Below are 20,786 nucleotides of genomic sequence, written 5' to 3'. Positions count from 1 at the left end.
TGTCAAACTTGTCAGTTAGAGGGTCACCTGACCCCTCCCAGTCCTCCTCCTCATCCTCTGGGTGCCATTGTGGTTGAAAAAGGAACCCCATGAGTGAACAGGGCCACAAAATCCCCACCCGGCGCCAGATCCGGCGTTGGACAACGCCGGTCCGGCTCCGTGTCCACGTCAGAATGGAGGCCGGGGTCGACGCCGGCCGGGGGGCATCCGGCGTCGAGCACGGTAGTGGTGCCGTTGGAAGTGGTGCTGGTGGAGGCATAAAGAGGTCAACCAGCGCCGATCCGGATCCAGGCATGGATCCAAGGGGGGCCCGCGGCGCTGGGGCCAGAGCCGCTGGCAGCGAAGATCTAGGCCCCCCAACCGAGTCCGCGGGCTCGAAGTTGAGCCGGCCGGGTGGGTCCACCCCAAGATGACATGCATCGCCTCGTAGAACGTACAAAGCTGGGCGGGAGTCACTCCGGGTCCCAGAAAGGTAGGGAAACTTGGAGTTGACTCTTCGGGCTCTGCGCGCAAAGCTGCGGGAGGGGCACCACCCGCGTGTCTCTTTGGATCGGCCGACCGACGAGAAGACGAAGAGCGAAGATGTTGAAGAAGCATCTACTTATGCTTTGACTTACCCGACTCGAGTGCGAATACTTAGAAGATTTCGAACCTGAATGGTGGTGGCTCTGCGACCTGGACCTCGAACGGCGCGGAGCCGGCTGCCGATGCTCAAGCAGCTTTCAGGACCTCTCCCACAAAGCCTTCTGTGCCATCGACCAGCAGTTGAGGCACGACTTGGGGTCGTGGTCGCGCTTCAGGCAAAAAAGACACATGCGGTTCGGATCCGTCACCGACCTCATGCGATGATGCAGGCCTTGAAACCGGGCATCCCCCATGCACCTTCGAAAAAGGGAGACGAGAAAAGTTAGTAAAAAAATTACTGCGGTACCGCTCTTCCCGGATCTAAGCTGGCTGGCACAGAAAAAGAAAGAACTGACGTCCGCGCGCAAGGACGGCATCTAAGTAGCTGCCGACGACGGACCTGAAGCCGACCGATGCCACCTTCTGACGCGCAGAGGTACAGCTGACGAAAAAACTTTCCGGATCCTTTCTGATGCCTTGGGGTAATTCTAAGGTAAGGAATCTATAACTAACGTGATTCTTTCAGACAAGGTATCTATTCTAAAGGTATGGAATCTATAACTAATTGTCTCTTTCAGATGAACAAGTTACTTGCCTCTGGTAACAATAGATCTGTAAGAGACATAGATTAGTTAAAGATTTCTTACCACCACACCCATCCTCCCTGTTCTGCCAACTGACTTCTAGGGTTAAGGACTTCCTTTCAGGGCCCTAGTTTTGTGCACCAATGGTCAGTGTCTCGCATCGGTCTGCGCTTTTGGCGTGGAATGTCGTGTGAAGAACTGACGTCCGTGCACGAGGGTGGTATCTGAAAGAAACACGTTAGTTAGATGCCTTACCTTAGAATTACCCCCAGGCGTCAGACTGGATCCGGAAAGGTAGGTGTCGTCTTCGGCTCCGAGTCCGTCGTCGGTGTCGTAATCGCCGGGATGACGTTGTCGGAGTACTTAGACGCCGCCCTCGCGCACTGACGTCATTCTTTTTTTTCCGCGCCAGCAAGCGCAGATCCGGGAAGAGCGTACCCTTAGTCATTTTTTGACTAAACTTTTGGACTTTTTTGGTCTATTTTTGACTCCTGTTGCCGGTAGGAATGCCCAGTTTCAAGCCGTGTGAAGCCTGTCACCGACGTCTGTTACCGACCCCCACCGCCGGTGTCTCTACTGTCTAGGGGCCGACCACGATGACAAGTCGTGCCCCAACTGCCGGGCCTTGACGTCGAAGGCTAGGTGGGACCGGTCCCGCAAGCTGCTCGAGATCCAGCAGTCGGCTCCGCGCTGCTCGAGGTCCCGGTCGAGAGACCAGTCGCAGATCCGGAGTCATCACCGGTCGTCGGGATCCAAATCCTCGCACTCCGGTGAGTCGAGGCATGGGAAGAAGTCGTCAAAGAAACACTATCGTTCTTCGACCTCCCCTCGCACGACTCGGCCGAGGGTTTAGGTGGCGCCGCCCACGCAGTCGCATCCAGCTCCACATCCTCCGGTCCCTGGGCTCAGTGCGACTCCGGAGCAGATTCGAGACTTCCTCGTGGCCATGAGGAGTCTCTTTCCGCCATCAGGCCATGCCGGCTATGCTTTGTATGAAGAAAAAAATGAATAAAAGAACTTTTTAAGCCCTACTGAACGGATTCTTCAAATTTTTATTGGACTATTATTCATTGTGGAGTGCTGAACCATTGTGTTTTGTTGTGAAATTTGGGAAGCCTAGGGGTATGTGGCTTCAGGTTCTTGGCACCCAGACTCGTTGAACACAAGAGGCCAAATTGTGGATAAGTGCGGCACTATTGCCTTGTACCCTTGATGCTTTATTGTTGGTGTTCACGAAAGTGATGGCGGTGGTCGCAGCTCATCTGCGCAGATCAGGGGTTCCAATCTTCCCCTATCTCGACAACTGGTTGTTGAAGGCGTGCATGCCCCAGACAGTTGTTGTGAGAAGTTGGCCTGATATATGATGCTCACTAGTTCTAGTGATCACCTTGTATCAGTCCAAACAACCCTTCTGGTGATTGGTTGTAAAACAACCTTATAGACCAGCTATCCTAATGGTAGCATGGACAAAGCAGTCTTAGGCTAAACTATTTTGGCATGTGAAGCCAGCTGTTTTACCACATATAACCCCTTGAATACCAGATGAAAGGACACCACACAGGTTGTTATGAAAATAAACAATATATTTATTACTAACAAACACTTCTGAACTCTTTGAGATCAGTGGGCTAAGCACTAAGTTTTGCCTCTCTTTCCCGTAGGGCTTTTGGTGTCATCTTCCTGCAGGATTGGCATTCTTCAACGTCGTGGTCGGAGCTCAGACACCACAAACAGCATTCATGTAGATCTGTGATGGACATTATCTTGTTACATTCTCCGCAGGCTTTAAACCCTGTCTTTTTCGAGGTCATGTCAAAAGAGAGAAAACAAAGAGACTAGAAAGAATAGCAAGTAACAAAGTTACAGCAAAGGCTACAGACGATCCCAGAAAACAGTTAGCGTCGACGACGCGGAAAAAAGGGAACTGATGTCATCACGCCGGCATGGGCCTATTGTAGGCGCCGGTGACATCAGCGGAGTCGCGAGCGATGCCGTGTCTCTATGACGTCCGGGTCCACGTCGGCGCGAAGCTACAAAAAGAATTTACGAATGTTGCTGACGCAGGGGGATATTCACAAAGTGAGGAATCCACACGGCAGATGCATCTATCAGAAAATACTCTTAAGAAAAATACGATAAGTTGCACAAATTACAATGGTGCCCTTGGGGCACGACAAACCATATACTAAGTAACTGGTATAAGGAAATCATTAGAGGAAATGGAGATGCCCAGAGGCTGTAGGATCGCTGGGACTACCCTACCCTAACCTTAGGTAAGTAGCAGGAGGCCCACGGGACGCGTGTGCAGAGTGTGAACTCGCACGCGAGATGCGGAGCAAAGTCAATGGGCAGAACAAATTACGAAAAGGTAAGTAACAGACAGTTCCGACTAGTTAGGACTAAAACAACTGGATACCTGGACACTAGGAGAGTCAATCTACCCTTGAGCACCGAAATGCTCTGGTTACCTCACCCACGAGCTGCGGGTGCATAGGTGTCAAAGTGTGTCGGGTTTCCGCGTCGAAGTCTATGGAGCCTTGAAGAAAGATGCTGCAGGCGACCAGGAGGAAGATGTCCGGTGCGATCCATGGGTGGATCGAGGAAGAAGAGGACCTGAAAGCAGAGGGGACAGTGTTAAAAGTCACTAGTCCGTGACCGGTGTGGAACCAGGAAGGAACCAGATGCTGTTGTCGCGATCAGGTGAAGAGTGGACGCTTGTCTCTGTAGCCACGTGGACCAGGAGGTGTCTTCGACGACCAGGATGGAGGCACGAGCTGTCCCACGCAGGCTCTCGCTGTCGGCAGTGTCGGATCCGGATTTGGAGTCAACAGGCCCTGGCAAAGGCAACCCACGCGGTGAGTGGAAACGGCATCTGGTGCGGACCAGGAGGGTCCGGGGTGCTCCTCTTTTGGAAGGGAGCAAGGGCCAGTCTGGAGCAACCAGACCAGCAGTGTAGATTTCAAGGATCGTCGTCTAGGAGGCCACTAGACAGCCGGCAAGTGACCAGACAATGCGTCGAGCAGCAACCAAGCAAAAGGGCCCCACGCAGATCTCGTGGATGCTGGAGGGCTGGTCTTCGGTGCAGGAGCTGTTCGGGGCTGGGGCTTCTCAGTCCCCAAAGCACTTACTCAAGGATGCCTCTGAAGTCGTGCTGGAAGTGAAGTGCAGTTTCTTCAAGATGGCCGGTCCCACGTGTCTTGTCGCACCCACGGATCTCAGCTGTGCTGCAGATGTAGGTTGAGGTCGGAGAGGTCTGGAAGTCCGGATCTCGTCGGGCTCTGAAGTCTGGTTCCGGCAGGAAGGACGACAAAGTGAACCGCTAGGACGCTTGATGGTGCCTGCAGTTGCAGGGTGGACACTCCTTGCCCACAAGGGAGATTCTTCAGTCTTCTGGGGAGCAGAACGTCGAAGTCCAGAGTTTCTTCTTTGTAGAGTTGTTCAGGATAATCTAATTTGGAATGGGACCAGCTCCTACCTTTATCCTGCTAAAGGGGGCTGTACTGGTGACTAGGTCCCTCCCATGGGTGGGAGCTGGAAGGGGGGTGGTTACACCCTCTATCCTTTGTCCGGTTTCGCGCCAGAGCTGGGGCTGGAGTGCCCCAGCAACTGGTTTGAACCGGGGTATGCACAGTGACACCTTGTGTGCCCAAGGCATGTCTCATTCCTTTCAGCCCTCCCTACCTCAATACACAAAATCCTGTCTGGGGTGGTGCTAGCACCTCCCAAGGCAGGAGACCCTTTGTCCAGGCCTCCCTCGCTGTAAGGACTCCCAGCAGCAGGAGGTCAGACTTGTGTCTGTGGTGGCAGCATCCATTTTGTGATGCTGAGGCTTCGTTTAACTTTAACCGGGGTTCACAGTTACATACATGTTGTGTCCCTCTAAAAAGGCAGAATGCTACCCCCGTCGCCAGAACTGGCGAGGGGGTAGTATTCCAATTCGTATGACACCTTACTCGACATGTTTTGATAATGCTATACCAAAGTTAGCAATAACCGCGAGGATTATAATGCACTTAAGAGTATATGGTATAGCGTTATCATGGAACAACTATAAGGATTTGGTTCCGCAAGCTGCAGACAGGCTCAACTCATGCTAGAGCACCATCTCACATAATTCCAAGCACTCTGCCTTCAGGATTGATAAGGCCTGCCATAGGAGTGACTGATAGGAATATATGTGTCCATTTTGGGGTTAGATATAGGTATACTATATCTACAGCAAAGGGTGATTACACCACCTTGCCCCAACTGTCTTAGCAGCCAGTTGTGTCAGTTTGGATGGCCAGCCAGGGGTGGCATAATACATGCTGCAGCCCCTGGGTACACCTATGCCCTGGGTACCTAAGGTACACTGTACAGGGGCTGATAAGGTGACCCAGCATCCAATTAAGTATGTACCTAAGGTACATGGAGTCCATTTTACAGAGAGAGCAATTAGTCTGGGGTCCTGAATAGCAGGGCCCCAGGCCAACTAGGTCGAAAACCAGCTAAACACTAGGCAAAACGTTGAGGGCAACCACAGTCAGATATCCACCTTCCTACAGTCGTCTCCCACCTCCAGACCACAGCCGACCTCCTGCATTCGCTGGGGTTCTCCATCAACATGCCGAAGTCACACATGAATCCCTCCCAAAAGCTCCTCTTCATCGGAGCGGTTCTGGACTTGGCGCAGTTTCGGGTTTATCCTCCCGAGCAGCGGGTTCGGGATATTCAGGCTCTGATTCCGATCTTTTAGCCTTTATCCCGAGTTTCGGTCAGGATGACCCTACGACTGCTGGGTCTGATGGCCTCATGCATCCTGCTGGTACATCACGCCAGGTGGCGGATGCGGGCTCTGCAGTGGGACCTGAAATGCCAGTGGGCGCAACTTCAGGGCAACCTGCCCGACCACGTCCTGATCTCGGAGGGCACTGCGAGACAGTTGCAGTGGTGGCTCACAGACAGCGATTGGGTCAGTGGCAGATCCCTCTCCCTTTCCCAACCGGAGCACACAGTGGTGACGGATGCGTCCCTCCTGGGATGGGAGAGGCGTAGATGAGAGGCCTCTGGTCTCCGGCGGAGTCCCAGCTCCATATCAACCTTCTGGAGCTGTGCGCGATCCGACTTGCACTGAAGGCATTCCTTCCCTGTGTCCGGAAAAGTGTAGTGCAGGTGTTCACGGACAACACCACCGCCATGTGGTATTACAACAAACAGGGCGGGGTGGGGTCGTGGACCCTTTGTCAGGAGGTTCTGCACCTCTGGACATGGTTGGAACATCAGGGCATCACCCTGGTGGTTTAACACCTGGCAGGCTTCCTGAACGCCAGGGAGGACAAACTCAGCCATCGGTGCATGATGGATCACGAGTGGCATCTAAACTCTGACGTGGCGCAAGGTCTCTTTCAGCAGTGGGATAGCCTTGGTTAGATCTATTCGCCACCGAAGAGAACGCGCTATGTAATCAGTTGCTTTTCGTCGCAAGTGGAGTTGCGGTCTGTGTGAGAAGTTGGCCTGGTATATGATGATCACTATTCTAGTGAGCACCTTGCACCAGTCCAAACAACCCTTATGGTTGTAAGTCAACCTTATAGACCAGCTATCCTAGTGGTAGCGTGGACAGAACAGTCTTAGGCTAAAAGACTCTTGAGGGCGTGTAAACCCAGCTGTTTTACCATATGTAACCCCTTGAATATCAAATGAAAGGACACCACACAGGATATATAAAAAATATATATGTATTTATTTACTAACACACTCCTCTGAACTGTTTATGAGAACAGAGGCAAAAGCACATCACAAGATACTTAGTCAGAATACGTTAAGTTGCACAATTTACGGTTAGGCCCTAGGGGCGAAGCAAACCTTATGCTAAGAAAGTGGTATAAGTACCACGTCACGAGAAAAGGAAAGGCCCAGGGCCTAGAGAATCGCTGGGGCTACACTATCTGAACCTTAGGTTAGGAGTAGGAGGCCCACAGGCGGCACGTGCAGTGTCTTTACACACACGCGTGAGTCAATGCAAAGTCAATTGGAACTTAGAAGTAGGATTTAGAAGGATTTAGGACACTTCCGGTTTAGCTAGGAGGAAACAACTAAAAACCTAAACACTTGGATAGTCAATACCCTTGGGAGCACCGAAGTACTCGCGTTACCTCACCCACGGACGGAGGGTGCATAGGTGTGAAGATGTGTCGGGTTTCGTTGTTGGATCCTATGGAGACTTGAAGAAAGATGCTGCAGGCGACCAGGAGGAAGATGTCCGGGTGGATCCAAGGGTGGGTCGAGGATGAAGAGGACCTGAAAGCAGAGGGGACAGATTCTGGGTCACTAGCCAGTGACCGGGTGGAACCAGGAAGGAACCAGACAACGTCGAGGAGCAATCAGGTGCTGTCTTGAAGCTTGTCTCTTCGGCCACGTGGACCAGGAGGCCTCGAGGACGACCAGGTGCTGGAGGCGAGCTGTCCCACGAAGGTTCTCGCAGATGGAGAGGTCGACTGCCAGATTGGAGTCAACAAGCCTTGGCAAAGGCAACCCACGCAGGATTCAAAGAAGGCTTCTGGTGCAGACCAGCAAGGTCTGAGGTGCCTCACCTTTGTAGGGAGGCAATGGCCAGTCTGGAGCAACCAGACCAGTGAGGTGGTTCAAAAGGATTGTCATCACAGAGGCTACTAGCCAACGGGCCAGTAACCGGACAACGCGTCGAGCAGAACACAAGCAGAAGGGCCCCACGCAGAACTCGTGGAGGGCTGATCTTCGGTGCAGGTGGAGCTCGGATTCGGGGCTTCTCAATCCCCAGTGCTCAGCTTCGAAGATACCTCAGGAGCTGCACAGTTAGCAAGTGGCAGGCTTTTCAAGATGTCCAGTCCCACGTGTCTCGTCGCCTCCACGGATCTCAGCTATACTGCAGTCGTGAAGAGAGGGTCAGAGAGGTCTGGAAGTCTGGGTCTTGTCAGGCTCTGTGCTCGTGTTCCGGCGGGCACGTCGACAAAGCAAGCCGTTGATTTGCTGGATGGTGCCCGGTTGCCCAGGGTGGTCACTCCTTGGCCACAAGGGAGATTCTTCAGTCTTCAGCTTCAGCAGAACGTCGAAGGTCCAGAGTTTCGTTTCAAGTTTCAGTTCAGGATCAAATCTAAAGTCTCAGGACTCAGCTCCTACCTTTATACAACTAAAAGGGGCTGGATTACTTTCTAGGTCCCTCCTATGGGTGGGACCAGGAAGGGGGGTGGTTACACCCCCTTTCCTTTGTCCAGTTTCGCGCCAGAGCTGGGGCTGGAGTGCCCCAGCAACTGGTTTGAACTGGGGTATGCATGAAGCACCTAGTGTCCCTCAGGCAGTGTCTCAATCTATTCAGCCCTCCCTGTCCCAATACACAAAGTCCTGTCTGGGGTGGTACTCGCACCTCTCCAGGCAGGAAACCTATTGTCCAAACCTCCGTGACTGGAAGGACTCCCAGCAGCAGGAGGTCAGACTTGTGTCTGTGGCAGCAGCGTCCATTTTGTGACGCTGGGGCTCTGGTTAACTTTAACCGGGTTAGTCAGCAACAACATGTCTTCTCCCTCTAGAAGGGTGGAATGCTACCCCCGTCGCCAGAATTGGTGAGGAGGGTAGTATTCCAAAGCGTATAACACCTTACACAACATGTTTAGATAATGCCAAACCAAAGTTAGCATGTAACCGAGTGGATTATAATGCACTTAATAGTATATGGTATGGCGATATCATAGAACAGCTATAAGGACATGGTTCCGAAAGCTGCAGACAGGCTCAGCTCATGCTAGAGCACCATCTCACACATAACCAAGCACTCTGCCTCCAGGATTGTTAAGGCCTGCCGTAGGAGTGACTTATAGGTTACTATGGGGCATATTACCAACGATTATCGATATTTACCGCTAACGAGGCTTAACAACGAATTTTTTAACGCTAAGCATCGCCGGAAATTATCGCAGGGATAACTTGCTATTAGCAAGGTTTATCTCAGAAGTGATACAAATCCTCACGCTAACTGCCAAATGAGAGATTATCACTGGAAAACCAACGATAACCTCTCGAAGTTTGGAGTTAGCTTGATGATAGGGGCTCACAAACTTAGCCATGATATCCACCTTCCATAGGATATCATGGCTAAGTCAGGAAAATACCAGGTGTAAAAAAAGCAGTGCTAACCGCGGTTAGCACTGCTTTTTTTTATCACTAACCGGGTTAGCGAAATCCTAGATAATAGGAGAAATGTCGCTTAACAACATTTCTCCTATTATTTTTCGCTGGAACGCCCCCTTTGCATCTCATTAGAGATGCAAAGGGAAGCGTAGAGAAAAAGGATGCTAACATGCGAATTTGCGTGTTAGCACCCTGTTGTTGATAGGGAGATAATTTTATCACCGCTTTCTTGGCTTTTAAAGCTAAAAAAGCGGAGATAAATCCCTTGATAATATGCCCCTATGTGTCTATATAGAAGTAGGTATAGGAATACTATACCTAAGCAAGGGGTGATTACACGACCTTGCCCCAGCTGAGTGATCAGCCAGTTGTGTCTATTTGAGTGGCCAGCCAGGGGTGGCATAATACATGCTGCAGCCCCTGGTAGGCCTTGGTTAGCACCTATGCCCTGAGTACCTAGGGCTCACTTTTACAGGGGCTCATAAGGTGAACCAATTCCCAATTGTGGATGTACCTAGGGTATATGGTGTGAATTTAGAGGGAGTGCATCTGTGCTGTGGGTCGGATTAGCAGGCCCACAGCCATATCTAAGTCGAAAACCAGTAAAGCAAAGCAAAAAGTGGGGATGACCATAGGAAGCAGACCCTACTCTCCTACACTCAGGGTTAAATGATGGGGCCGGATCATAGAAGAAAAAAATGTCCCATCGGCGTCGAGCGACGCCGCTCCGGTGTCGGAACCGGACCGAGGGGAGGATTGGGGACGACGTCCGTGGACGGCTGCGGAGGCGACACCCTAGGGGCTGGCGCCGGCGAGGTCGTAAGGTCGACCGGCGACAATCTGGAACCGGATCCAGCGGGGCCCTGCGGCGCCGGACTGAAGTCGCCGACGGCACCGAGGCCTAGGCACCCGGCCCGCTTGGGCTCCCAATTGGGCCGCTTGGCCCGAAGGCGCCGCGGAACCCGACGGAGGAGTGAGCGACCTCATGGCCGTGAGGAAGGCGTCGATCTCCTCCAGCGTCGCGTTCTGCCCAGGGACCGGCGGGTATGGAGCAGGCCGCGTCGGGGGGAGTCGGAAGAGCGATGTCGCTTCTTCAACTTCTTGTGCCTCTTACCTGAGGACTTGGAGCTCGAGGAGTGGTGACGATCCTCCGAGCCATGATGACTCAGGCTCAGCGACCGGTCCCTCAACCTCCTTCCGGACCGGGACCTCGAACGGCGCGGGCCGACTGCCGGAGCTCGAGGCGCTTGCGGGACTGCTCCCGCCTAGCCTTTGACGTCAAGGCCCGGCAGTCGGAGCACGACTTGTCATCGTGGTCGGACCCCAGGCAATGAAGACACTGGTGATGGGGGGTCGGTAACCGACAACACTCGGTTGCAGTCGACGCCAGGCTTAAACCTGGGCATCCCTACCGGCACCGTCGGAGTCGTTCGACTTCGAAGAAAGATCAAAAATGATCGAAAAAGTTTAGTCAAAAATTGACTAAGGGTACCACTTTTTCCGGATCGGCGCTTGCTGGCGCGGAAAAAATAGGAACTGACGTCAGCGCGCGAGGGCGGCGTCTAAGTACTCCGGCGACGTCATCCCGACGCCGATGACGGACATGGAGCCGCAGACGACGCCTACTGACGGGCAAGGGTACTGCTATGCAAAAGTGTCCGGATCTAGTCTGACGCCTGGGGATATTCTAAGGTAAGGAATCTAATACTAACTTGTTTCTTTCAGATTTGCACTTTCAGGCTAGGCAAACCCTTAAAGTGGGCCGCCTGAAGTGGACAGTTGAGGAAGGGTTTTCACCATCTTAGATTTGGTGAAACTAGGAACTCTACGTCAGGATTATGCCCACTCTCCACAGGAAGTAGTTGTATATGGGGCGTAGTCACTCCAAGGGTAAGTAGCCCATTGGACTGTCCATCGCTTCAGATTTTTCAAATTTCAAAGCTTTATTCGACTTTTAGTCATAAAAGCAAACCTCCTAATCATGATACAATAAATACTAAGCATAAGAATCATTCATTAAAAACATATTAAACAACAAAAGTCGAATGCTGATAAATTCTAAAAAATGTATACATACATTTTAAAAATTCATTAGGAAAAGTTAAAAAAACGAGCAAGTTTAAACAGGCAGTTGATAATTCATATTAACCAGTAGGCTTTAAAGTACGTGATCTTATTACCCAAGCCCAGGCCAAGAATTTTGCTACGCCTATTACCAATGGTGTTGAGGAATCAGATGTTAAAATTCTTAGGGCTTGTGAACAACAGCGGGTACCCATATTTTTACAAACTGGTTTTAGCCACTTTCGACGGGGAATAGCGTACAAGGGGCAGGAAAAAAGCAGGTGCGCAATGTCCTCTGTTTGATTTTTACAATGGTCGCAGTAGGCGTCCTGCAATGGGGACCAGTGTTGTCTAAAAGCGTTCACTGGGAGTGTTCCCACACGGAATTGGAAATATAGTTTCCTGTCAAATGGACGTTCAATTACATCCCAATATTTTTCATAGAATGGAAGTTGTTTAGTGTCCAAAAAGCGTGATGACAGGGTAGATTGCAAACCTTTACGATACAATGATACATATACCGACTCCCAATAAATATCCTTCAGTTGCTTTTTCGAAGGAAATGAGGCAACATCCTTATTACCCCACAAATGGTCAAGGCCCAACTTCACCAATGTACCCCGAAGTTCCTTTAACCATGTAATGCAATGGAAACGGTCAGAATTCACAACATCAAAAAGAGCTGATGCATAATGGCTTAACTCTGGGGTTACCATTAGACGCCTCCAATACAACAGAGGACGTAGGCGGGCAATGTCTTCAATATTTTTCCTACCTAGGTCCATCTTTAGTGGGATTATGGGGGTACTTTGTGGGGCCCTAACAAGCCCTCGCAGAAATCTATTTTCCGCCCGCCCCAAGTCTCCTAAATTTGAAAAACCCCAGAGCTCAGACCCATATAGGCATGCACTCAATACTTTCATACTATAAACTTCGAGTGCACAATTTATAGGTCTTGTCAGAGATGTTATGTTTGATGGTGACTGCACCTGCTAACTGGCTAAATTTTAAAGATGCCATATTAATGTGTGATTTCCATTTCATGTCATGTTGTAGGATGATTCCTAGATAGGCAAAGGCATCTACTTTTTCCAGTGGTTCGCCCTTGTATTTTATCACCCCCTTGAAAGCTGATTGGGAACTCAGGCACATAAATTTAGTTTTGCTGGTGTTTAGTTCCAGACCACGACTATCACAAAAATCCCCAAAAGCGTCTTTCTGTAATCCACTAGGCGTTCGTGATAGTAAAAGCGTATCGTCCGCGAACATTAGTACGGGGACGTGTACACCTGCTATGATTGGAGCGTCATTTGGGGATTTATTTTAATACTCCACAATTCCATTTATATAGATTGAAAAAAGCGTTGGGGCCAGGACACACCCTTGCCTCACCCCTCGTTCCACTGGGAAAGGGGCCGTCACTTCCCCCTGTTTGCCCCACCTTATTTTTGCAAAATTGTTTTCATGGGGGCGCACCAGCAAGGTAAGGAGCTCATGGCTTATTCCCACATCATTAATGAAAATAGGGATTCGAGGGTCTCAGGGAATATCTTTAACGACCACACACAGCTATACTCCCCGAAGGTACACTAGCACTACAGTAACTCACTAAAGAGCACAACCCTTCACTGTTTGCACTTATCCACATATTTTCATATGCACTGCTTCACAGTAGCCCCCTGGGACCCAGTTACGTTGTCATTGGTTCTTGTCCGGTGAAAAAACGATCTAAACTGGAGTCAAACAAACCATCCTTCATGGTCTGAAGGAACCCACATGATGAAAAGGGCGCCAAGAAACAGCTACTGATGGGTATTTTCCTCAATCATGAATGAGGTACCTCATAATTCTTAGTGAAATATTGTCACTAAATACTTCTTTCCACACATTGTCAATTACATAGAAATTCGGTTTACTTTTGACCCACCACTATTTTTTGTTATTAGCTAGTTATTCCCACATCAGCCAGGGTTTCCCACAGTTTTTCTCTCTGGACCAGATCAAATGCGGCTTTTAAGTCCACAAAAACTGCGTACAATGTGCCATTTCGCAGCGTGACATTTCTCCAATAAATGGCTAGAAAATAAAAGACTTGGTCAACACTACTAGTCAAGGGGCGAAATCCCGCTTGGTATGGCGACAATATATTTTGATCTTCAATCCACTGCTGTAGTTTATTCTGAACTAGTCGACCCATTATTTTCTGCGCAGTGTCAATTAAACTAATGGGTCTATAATTTTTTGCCTGGGTTTTATCCCCCTTTTTAAATATAGGGATGATTTCAGCCCCTTTCCACGAGGCTGGGACTTCTCCACCCATAGCTATTGCATTTGCCAACCATGTGAAATATGAACACCAAGAAATCCGGTCAGATAAAAAAACATCTGCTGGAATGCCATCCATACCCGGCGCTTTTCCCCCTGACACGCAATCCAGTGCCTGGCTGACATCTTTTTCAGTAAATATTTGATCGTTAAAAAAGACAGTTTGGGGGGGGGATATGTTTGGGGGGGGATATGGATGCATATATCGGACATCTGGCATACTAGGGTTGAAAAAAATCATTCCAGCCGTCTTTTGACACATGGTTTTGTGGTTGGGCAGCTGCCCCACCCCTGTTCCATTTAACTAAGGCCCAAAACCGCTTGGAGTCTTTGTTGGTACAGGCCTGTTTTAGCTCACTCCAGCCCTCTTCATCCCAACACTTCTTTGATTGCTTTTGCGTCAGCCTATAAATATCTCTTGCCCTTTTAACAGCTATTGGGTTTCCTATTTTCAATTCTACACTTAAATTTTGCCTTGCCAATCTACAGCTTTTATCATACCAGCCTTTAACGGCTTGATGTTTTTTGGCTGTGGTTGGATCTACTGTTTTAATAACAAAACTTTGCAGTTTGTTAAATAAACTTTTATGGGCCTCCATCATGTATTCCTGGAAATTAGGATTCCCATAATGCGCCTTGATATTGCTCACTTCCTCCTTTACTAGTTTTTTCAAATGTTCTAGTTTCCTTCCATCCCCTAGCAACATTCCCCATTTCAGATGTCTTTGATTATTGGAGCACACAACATCTTGTGTTACCATCTGCTTATTATTTAAGAGTGCTCTAGACTCTTGATAAGGGTGAAATGTCATATACAGGGGATGGCGGTCACTCTCTAATCGTGATACAACTGCCATGTCTAATAGCTTGGACCATGCTCTTACATCAATTAAAAAATAGTCAATCCTGCTTGTTGCACGACCATTATCAAAGGTAAAATTCCCATTTAAGTCAGATGGTGTCCTCCCATTCGTGGCTCTCAATCCTCTGGAGAGGCAGAGACTCTTTATCCTAATGGCCGTAGCACTCCATCTTTTTATGGGAGGAATCTCCAGTTGCGGTATTCCCCATTTACTATCTTCCTCTTCCGTTAAACTCCTATCCTCTTCTCCTAAGGGCTCAAAAGTTGAATTAAAATCACCGCCCACAATGATATGAGGATTAGGTGGAAGGGTTTCAACATCTTGTTCTAGGGTGGTAAATACATCAGATGGAATACCTGCACCAACCCCCCTAGCGTAGATGTTGTACAGAGCTACTTCTTGGCCATTGGGCAATCTGATGTTCAGTGCTAAGATGTCATTGGATATTATTTGCCTTTGTGATATAGTGCAAGTCATTGCTTGGCGAACCCATATCAGCAGTCCTCCAGAGGGACGTCCTCTTTCGCCTCTAGATGCAGGTTTGTAAAAATGTAAATACCCCATACGCAATACTGGGTTAATTGACCAAGTTTCTTGCATCATAACTATATCATGCCTGTCAATATAATTAGCCCATTCTGGGGTATCTAGCTTACTCGCTATGCCTGCTATATTCCAAGATATAAAAGTCAATGATCGTTCTCCTGGAGTTGGGCCTAATGTACATGGCACCTCCATATTTCCCCTAGGGTCCACACTTAGCATTCCCCCCTGCTCAGGGCTTAAATCATCCCCAACTATTAATCTAGTATTTATAGAACCATCTGACCCTATTATAGGTACATTGCTGTTTAAACTTAGAGGGACCTTATAATCTGGTTCTAGGTTTTTTATGTGTTGGTCTAGTAATTTGTCTAATTGACATATGGGATGACTCGACTGATGTTCCACTAATAATCCTTTAACTATTGTGAGTCAGTCGCACTCGTTTAAGTTAGACAATGCTGTAAATGTATTATCTAGGTTTAACCCCCAGACATTAGATGGACCCTCCCTTGCACTTCTACTGGCCACTGTAGACCATTTGGTTCTCAAAACACTCGGGTTTGACACTAAGCCTTTCCTATTATAGAAAAAGTCCAGGGTAAGTGGAATTAGTTCTGCCGTTCTACGTTGGGGAGGAAGAAGGTTATTCAGGATTTCTGGTAAAACTTCGGGGCTTTTAAGGTTCAAAACCACACAGTCCCCAGGGAATTTCTTAATCCTGCTCCCTATCCATTTTACCCGTCTTGCCGTTAGCAAATCTTCTGCCAACTTGTGTTTGCCCCCAGGACACATATGCATATTATTACTTAGCCATTGAAGTGCCTTATTTAATAGGGATTCAGGGTGTTCTATCTGGCCTGTATTTAAAGGGGGAACATTGGCAAGTACCAGAATAAGAGGTGAAGCTTCTACAATTAGCTCCACAGGGTTATTTTCTGTGTTAGATCCCTGCAGTATACAATTCCCTACAGGCTCTATAAGGACAGCACCAGCAAGATTAGTTTGATCTGGACCAGGCTTGAGTCTAACCTGCTGGTTCTGTGGTGGCTCTACTACACCTGGACATACACTTTCTAATGGGGTTTTTTCAGCCAGTTTTTCTACGAGCATAGTCGGCAATTCCTCCACTCTATCATTAGTTACTTTTGTATAGGCCTCCATTTTATTTATTTTAGCCGTGAGGTGATCAATTTTTGACAGTAGGGGTTTTACTAGCTGATTTAACTTGATGTCCAACATGCCCATACGTTTTTTTAATATGCCATCATCCCAACCTTGGCTCACATCTCCTTCACCCGCATTCCCATCTGCAATTTTCTTGTTGGGCAGGGTAGCTGGCCTTTTCCTGCTAGACCTTAACCCTTCCCTTTTTGTAGGAATCTTGGTGGTCGCTTTTATTACTCTTGGGGCAGGAACAGGGGGTGAGGGAGAGCTGGAATCTACTACCTCCAGGTCTGGGTCTAGATCATGCAAAGAGACATCTAGATCCCCGATATCGTTTCAGCATTAGTGGCTGGATTTACCATGAACGATACATTTTGTGATAGCCCCATATCCAGCCCATGTGAAGCTGGGGATAAGTCAGTTGAAGTGCCCGGAAGAATTAAGTCCGTATTTAAGTTCTCATTTTGGGGCAATGTCAGTGGGGTGCCAAGACCCAGCGAGGACCTCCGTTGATGAATAATTTTTTCCACAACTTGTACCAAGTAATTGTCCATGGTATTACCCGGGGCAATGGGATTTCTTAGCTTAGACATTTGAGTACCTGGCAATTTTCCTAATAACCTTTACCCCAATATAGTCAGTATAGTCAATGGGAATCACAGAAGCCTCGTTACCTTCCGGCTTAGCTTTCCCAATGGTCCAGGTCCAAAGCAGGCTAGAATGAGTAGGAAGGGAAAGCTTTTGTAGGCCGAGGGTAGGCGTAAATCCGGGTTATCTAGATGATGGTGAGTCTTTGGTATATTAAGTGAAAGAGGGGTGGCCCGTCCCGTCACCTTAGGTCCCCGAGGGCCACAGAGGGCCCGCCCTTTGCCCGGGCTTCGCTCCGGACGTCCCGCTCGCGTCCCGCGAGGCGGTGGTGACGCCGTTTTTATGCGCCTCCTGGCGCTTCCTTCACACGCGGACCCCAGTAGGGCTTCTGGGTGTCGTAGTCCTGCCCCTCGCCGGTCTCCGCTCGGCGGCTCCTGCTGCAGGTGGTAAAGCGGTGGAGCGGCGGGAGACTGGCGGGCGGGTCCGTGGAGGGCTAGGCGGGACACAGAGGGTCTTTACAAAATGCAGCAGCACAACGAGAGTTAGCACAGGCAAACAGGGAATTGACTAAGGGTACCACTTTTTCCGGATCGGCGCTTGCTGGCGCGGAAAAAATAGGAACTGACGTCAGCGCGCGAGGGCGGCGTCTAAGTACTCCGGCGACGTCATCCCGACGCCGATGAGGGACATGGAGCCGCAGACGACGCCTACTGACGGGCAAGGGTACTGCTATGCAAAAGTGTCCGGATCTAGTCTGACGCCTGGGGATATTCTAAGGTAAGGAATCTAATACTAACTTGTTTCTTTCAGATTTGCACTTTCAGGCTAGGCAAACCCTTAAAGTGGGCCGCCTGAAGTGGACAGTTGAGGAAGGGTTTTCACCATCTTAGATTTGGTGAAACTAGGAACTCTACGTCAGGATTATGCCCACTCTCCACAGGAAGTAGTTGTATATGGGGCGTAGTCACTCCAAGGGTAAGTAGCCCATTGGACTGTCCATCGCTTCATCAACCACAGAGGATCTCCCTGGGGGTGGAGGAGCCATACCCATGCATCCACTGACCACACTTGCCCAGTTCTTTGTTTTTCTGGCCATCTGGTCCACAGAGGGTGCATCTCGCCAGGGGGAGGTCACTGTGGTTCCAAGACCTCAGCCTCCACTGACCACACTTGCCCAGTTATTCGTTTTGCTGCCGGTTTCATCTCACCAGGAGGAGGTGACTGTGGTTCCAAGAGGTCAGCTCCGTTCTCCAGAGAGTTTTGAGATGCTAGACCCTCCCTGCATCAACACCCTGACTATCGGAGCATTTGCCGCAACCAAGGCTTATTGAGTGTCCAGTCCAGACACCGCCAAAGCGCTGTTGAGGGACTTTAGAACTAACGAGGCCTACACAGAGAGTGGCCCTGCTGTCTTGTTTTCTTTCCCTCTCCAGGTCCACCTAAGAACAGTGAGAGCCCCCAGCGAAGGTGGCCAGCCAGACAACCGCCTCTGCACTCAAGCCCCACAGCCCGAGTCCACAGAAACCAACTACGTCCCCTTGCTCTAGAGACCCACACAAGCCTAGACCCCCTTGGGTGCTGCCAGACTTGTCCCCAAGTTCCCCTTACAGTCTCTGTTGTTTTGACAGGTCCATGTAAACTGTAACCGCACTCGAGGCTACCATCGTGATCAGCGCCTCTGCACCAGGACACACCAGGGTAGGTAAACCCAAACTGCTGATGATACTTTGACCTTGGCTTCAAAGCACCTTAAGTCCTAAACGGCAACTTCTACAACCGCTTGCCAGTATATGTTTGCAGTACATGTCTTTTCCTCCCATAGGATAACATTACCCGCTTTTGAGGCTCACGCCTCAAACCTGACCGCGCTGCAATTTTTACTGCTCTTTAAAAACAATAATGTCTAAAGTACTGTTTCTGAAGATCTTGGTGTCTTAAACTATATAAAAGTATATATTTTTCCAAATTTGTCTCCGATTTCCTTTCGAGTGTGTATCTTATTTATTGACTGTGTGTGCAACAAATGCTCAACCCCCCGCCCCCTCTGATAATCTAAGCTGCTCGACCACACCACCACCACTAATAGAGCACTTGGGATTATTAAACCAATAAGGGTCGTCTGGACTTTTAACATGGTGTACCCCTACATTGGTACTCTACATAAAAAGCCAGCTTCCTATGCTGCTCAGGAAAAAGCTTACGGATTCATGATGATGCCTGGAGATAATTCTAAGGTAAGGAATCTGCAACTAAATAGAGTTTCCACCAAAGGTAAGAAACATGTTCATTTGGTGCTGTGGGTGCAGGTGGTGCCCACTGGCACTCTTTTCGACGGAGATTTATTTATTCATCACCCACCTTTAACTCAGAACAAGAGAGGGTAAGGCAACAAAGGGGAGAAAGTGAAAGACAGAAAAAGTGACAAGGGGACAAATTAGCCATGAAACAAAACCTGCAAGAGTGAGATTAAAGGGCAGGGAGAGTGTATGGTGGTGCATTGAAGAGGTACGTGGTGAAATCAGGACTAGGTAGCCCTGATATTCGACATAACATAAATAACACTCTGCAGCAGCGTGGCATGTGTTTGAGGAAACCTTAGGCCCGCCACTTATTATTTTACAAAGTTACTGATGGTTGAAGTTACACCACTAACTTTTTGTCTCTAACTAATACATGAGCAACTAGCCTCCCATCGCAAAATTATGATAAACAGATGTTTTGATTAATAAAAAATATAGATTGCTTTTACCCAAGTAGAACAGTTTCTATTCTGCGCAGTAGCAATTTTGTGCTTAGGTAATTTTAATGTGTGAACTCTGATTAAGAATCTAAACAACATAATCCAAAATTGTAATTTATTGTTATCACTTCAAACATCGCTTAAAATATATTTAAAACACTTATTTTATATGTAAAGCACTTAATTTAAAACGTATTATGATCTACACTTTTATAAAAATAATAGTCATTGATTGCAAAGCGCCAAGTGCTAAAGTGTCTGCTGAGAACAAACTTAAAAGAATGTTTTAAATATTCACAGTTTCAGGAAAAATCAAACATTTAGAGCCATTTTGCCCTCATTCACTACCGCCCAGTCAGCTGCAGACGTTCAGTGCTGCAGGTATTGCGGCAATTGCGGCAGCTCGTGTCCCCCAGTGGTCCGAGCAGGATAGGGTCCCACAGCAAGGACAAAGCAATACTTATGTCAAAGATGAAGGGACGAAGGCGGCAGCATTCTGCTTCTTCCTGCATGTATGAAAAGTGATGCTGCAGGTATTCTCTGTACACAGTTCCTGCTGCAACTGGTTGCTCAAGTACCATCTGCTGCACCACGAGAACCAGCTGTGAGGCAAATAAGCCCAAACCAAAGGTATTTCGTGCCCTTTTCTCCCTTGACGAAATCACTGGCGAACAGGATAATCGAAATCGGTAGGCTTTACCCAGCGAGTCCACCCAATCTGCATATTCAGGTATTCACTTAAGATTTGACGCCCAACACCTCCCAGTCTGAGCGGTACACATGTAATCCGATGGTTTTCTGCTTCTGCACAGTGGTAACTTTGAGGCTCAGTGAACGGAGGTTCTTGAATGGACAACATGGTCATGATTCTGGGATGACTCTTCTCCCCAGATCTAGCTAATATTCCAGTTAGCAGCCAGAATTTTGCCTTTCCGCAGGTTTCCAGAACTACCAAATACTCTCCTGGCTGAACGAAGAGAGCTGTAAGTAAAACAAATAATATATATTATTTTAACTGTTACATTTTATAATATTGTGCATGCTGTTTCGAACTGAAGGACAAGTTACTGATTTGTAATATTCGTTTTTATTCTTATTCTTAACATTTTGTACATCAAATTAAACTTCAGGTTACTTACCTTCAAC

General features: G+C 48.6%; 1 protein-coding gene across 8 annotated transcripts in view; it reads right to left on the bottom strand.

Annotated features, from left to right (window-relative positions):
• Positions 1–19,740: 19,740 nt before the first annotated feature.
• Positions 19,741–20,786, bottom strand: part of PMFBP1 (polyamine modulated factor 1 binding protein 1) — a 2,317,386-nt gene continuing 2,316,340 nt past the window's right edge. For all 8 annotated transcript variants that reach the window (XM_078668626.1, XM_078668631.1, XM_078668625.1 and 5 more), the window contains one exon: positions 19,741–20,621. In XM_078668626.1, the coding sequence (XP_078524752.1) occupies positions 20,534–20,621 (88 nt within the window). In that variant the 3' untranslated portion in view covers positions 19,741–20,533. The remainder of the gene's footprint in view (positions 20,622–20,786) is intronic.

Source organism: Lissotriton helveticus, chromosome 12, assembly GCF_964261635.1.
Source record: "Lissotriton helveticus chromosome 12, aLisHel1.1, whole genome shotgun sequence".
Lineage (NCBI taxonomy): Eukaryota > Metazoa > Chordata > Amphibia > Caudata > Salamandridae > Lissotriton > Lissotriton helveticus.
Note: the sequence above shows the minus strand (reverse complement) of the source record. Positions and strands in the feature narration are given on the sequence as shown.